Source organism: Camelina sativa, chromosome 8 (assembly GCF_000633955.1).
Source record: "Camelina sativa cultivar DH55 chromosome 8, Cs, whole genome shotgun sequence".
In the NCBI taxonomy this organism is placed as follows: Eukaryota; Viridiplantae; Streptophyta; class Magnoliopsida; order Brassicales; family Brassicaceae; genus Camelina; species Camelina sativa.
Window position 1 is genome coordinate 19333757 of NC_025692.1, and position 1914 is coordinate 19335670.

The 1914-nt window shown below is 39.1% G+C and overlaps 1 protein-coding gene across 1 annotated transcript; it reads right to left on the bottom strand.

Annotated features, from left to right (window-relative positions):
• Positions 492-1615, bottom strand: LOC104707536. Its single transcript, XM_010423909.2, has one exon. The coding sequence runs from the start codon at positions 1401-1403 to the stop codon at positions 564-566; it is 840 nt and encodes a 279-aa protein (XP_010422211.1). The 5' UTR covers positions 1404-1615; the 3' UTR covers positions 492-563.

The window sequence follows — 1914 nt, forward strand, 5'->3', positions numbered from 1 at the left end:
ATTCAAGATTATCAGTGAGTAGTGACTTTAACAATAAACTATATATATGCATGATTTGCATTTGAGTTGTCACTTTGGCAGTCAATGAATTATATAGACCACTTGGTGATCTGTTTGGTGATATATGAAGCTCATTTATTAGTGAATTTAAACGACAAGATCAACATCATTAATTTACGTATTCTGCTGTATAATTTCGTGGTTCCCGTTCCTGTTTGGGTGCACCATTAATTTACGAATCTGTCTTAACACATGTGCATTCAAACAAAACAAAACAAAAAAAATCTTTTATTTAATTCAAACATCACTTATACTAACGAATAGTTTATCCATTTCAATTTTGTATGCATCAATGATTTTTATTCAATATTGAATCCTGCCAAAATTTTTGAACCTTAAACATGAGAATGTATATATTGGTCTCCAAAACAAAAAAACCAACAAATTGTACCAAATTTTATATAAATAAAAAATACCAAGCCGATAAAAAAAAAAAAAAAGGAACCAAATTATATAAAATTTAAAATTCTGTTTTTTTTGTTATAATTATTTATTTTTATTTTTTACAATCTGAAAAAGATTAGGAAACAAGGCAACACGGCGCGTGCATCGAAGACAATCAACTCACCAGCTCGACCCGCTACTGAATCCGACCCGAATTCACCTTTCTTCGCAACCCGACCTGCTATTACTCTACAAATCAACATAGCTCTCCTCCCTCCTCCTCCGCCTGTGCTCGCGTGCGCTTCACCGCTCCCTGAAAACGTACAAACCGCCGCTCCTTTACCCCCGGGAAAAACCCACGCGCCGCCGTTAATCCCACCCGGAATCGGACCCATCGGAAAAAATCTCATCATCTCATTCCCATCAGCCGAACACCTCGCGTCTTCGTCACACGCGCCGCCGTCGACGTCATCGGAACCCAATTCCTTACGCGATCGCGATTTCACAGCCTCTCTGTATTCCTCAAACCGGGTCACAGCTCTTGACCCGTTTTCGACTTTAAAAATCATCTCAACCCGACCCGGAAACTCATCGGAGCTCCAACTAGATTGGAATATAATCTCCACGACGTTTCTCGACGGGTGACCGTCGGGGAGATCGGTGAGAACGGGCAATGCACCAGATTCAGAGGAAGCTCGAGCAGATACGCTTCGTCGGGTCGGGTGATTGGGGTTGGATTCTGATTCCGGTCGACGAGAAGAAGAGCATAAACGTCGTAAACTCGGGTCGGGTTTTGGGTTTTTCTTAACGGATCCGGGTCGGGTATCGACGACGTCTCTAACGATTTTTCTGCAGCTGTAACTTGGCAATACGAGTTTACCATTGTTGGAGTGATGATGATACACATCGTCGAAGGCTCTTGATTTGCAATGTAAAGATTTGACCCACCCGATCGGCATATTCGGGTAGGTATAGGATTCGGATACTGGTTTGTGTCTGAAGAAGTTAAAGTTTCGAGATTTGTAAGCTTTTTGGTTCGTGTATTGTTGTTGTAATGGTAACGTATGAATTGAACATTGTCGTCCCGCCGTCTTAAAATGAGCGTTTGTTTTAGGTTGGTGTTTCTTTATTTTAAATGACGATGTTACCCCTTCCTTAATCTTGGGGTCTTGACTCTTGAGTCTTCTTGACCCATGTCAACGTGAATTCTCAGCTTCTTGTCTGATTTTTGTAACACAAACGTACTTAAGTACATATGATGCTTTTGTTTTATCCATTTTAACAATGTTTTTTTTATAGAGAAAAAATGGTTTCTAATTCATAAAAATACCCCCATGATGATCTGGTGAACATTATAGATGAACATATCTTTCATTCAAGTTTTTTTGTTCTTTAGTGAATTTCAAATTACTTTGAAACACATATAAAAATATTTGAAAAACAAACGTCATTCTAAGTGATAATAACACG

Excerpts from the sequence above, each read along its gene's own strand:
- LOC104707536 (XM_010423909.2), bottom strand. The coding sequence starts at position 1,403 with ATGCCGATCGGGTGGGTCAAATCTTTACATTGCAAATCAAGAGCCTTC.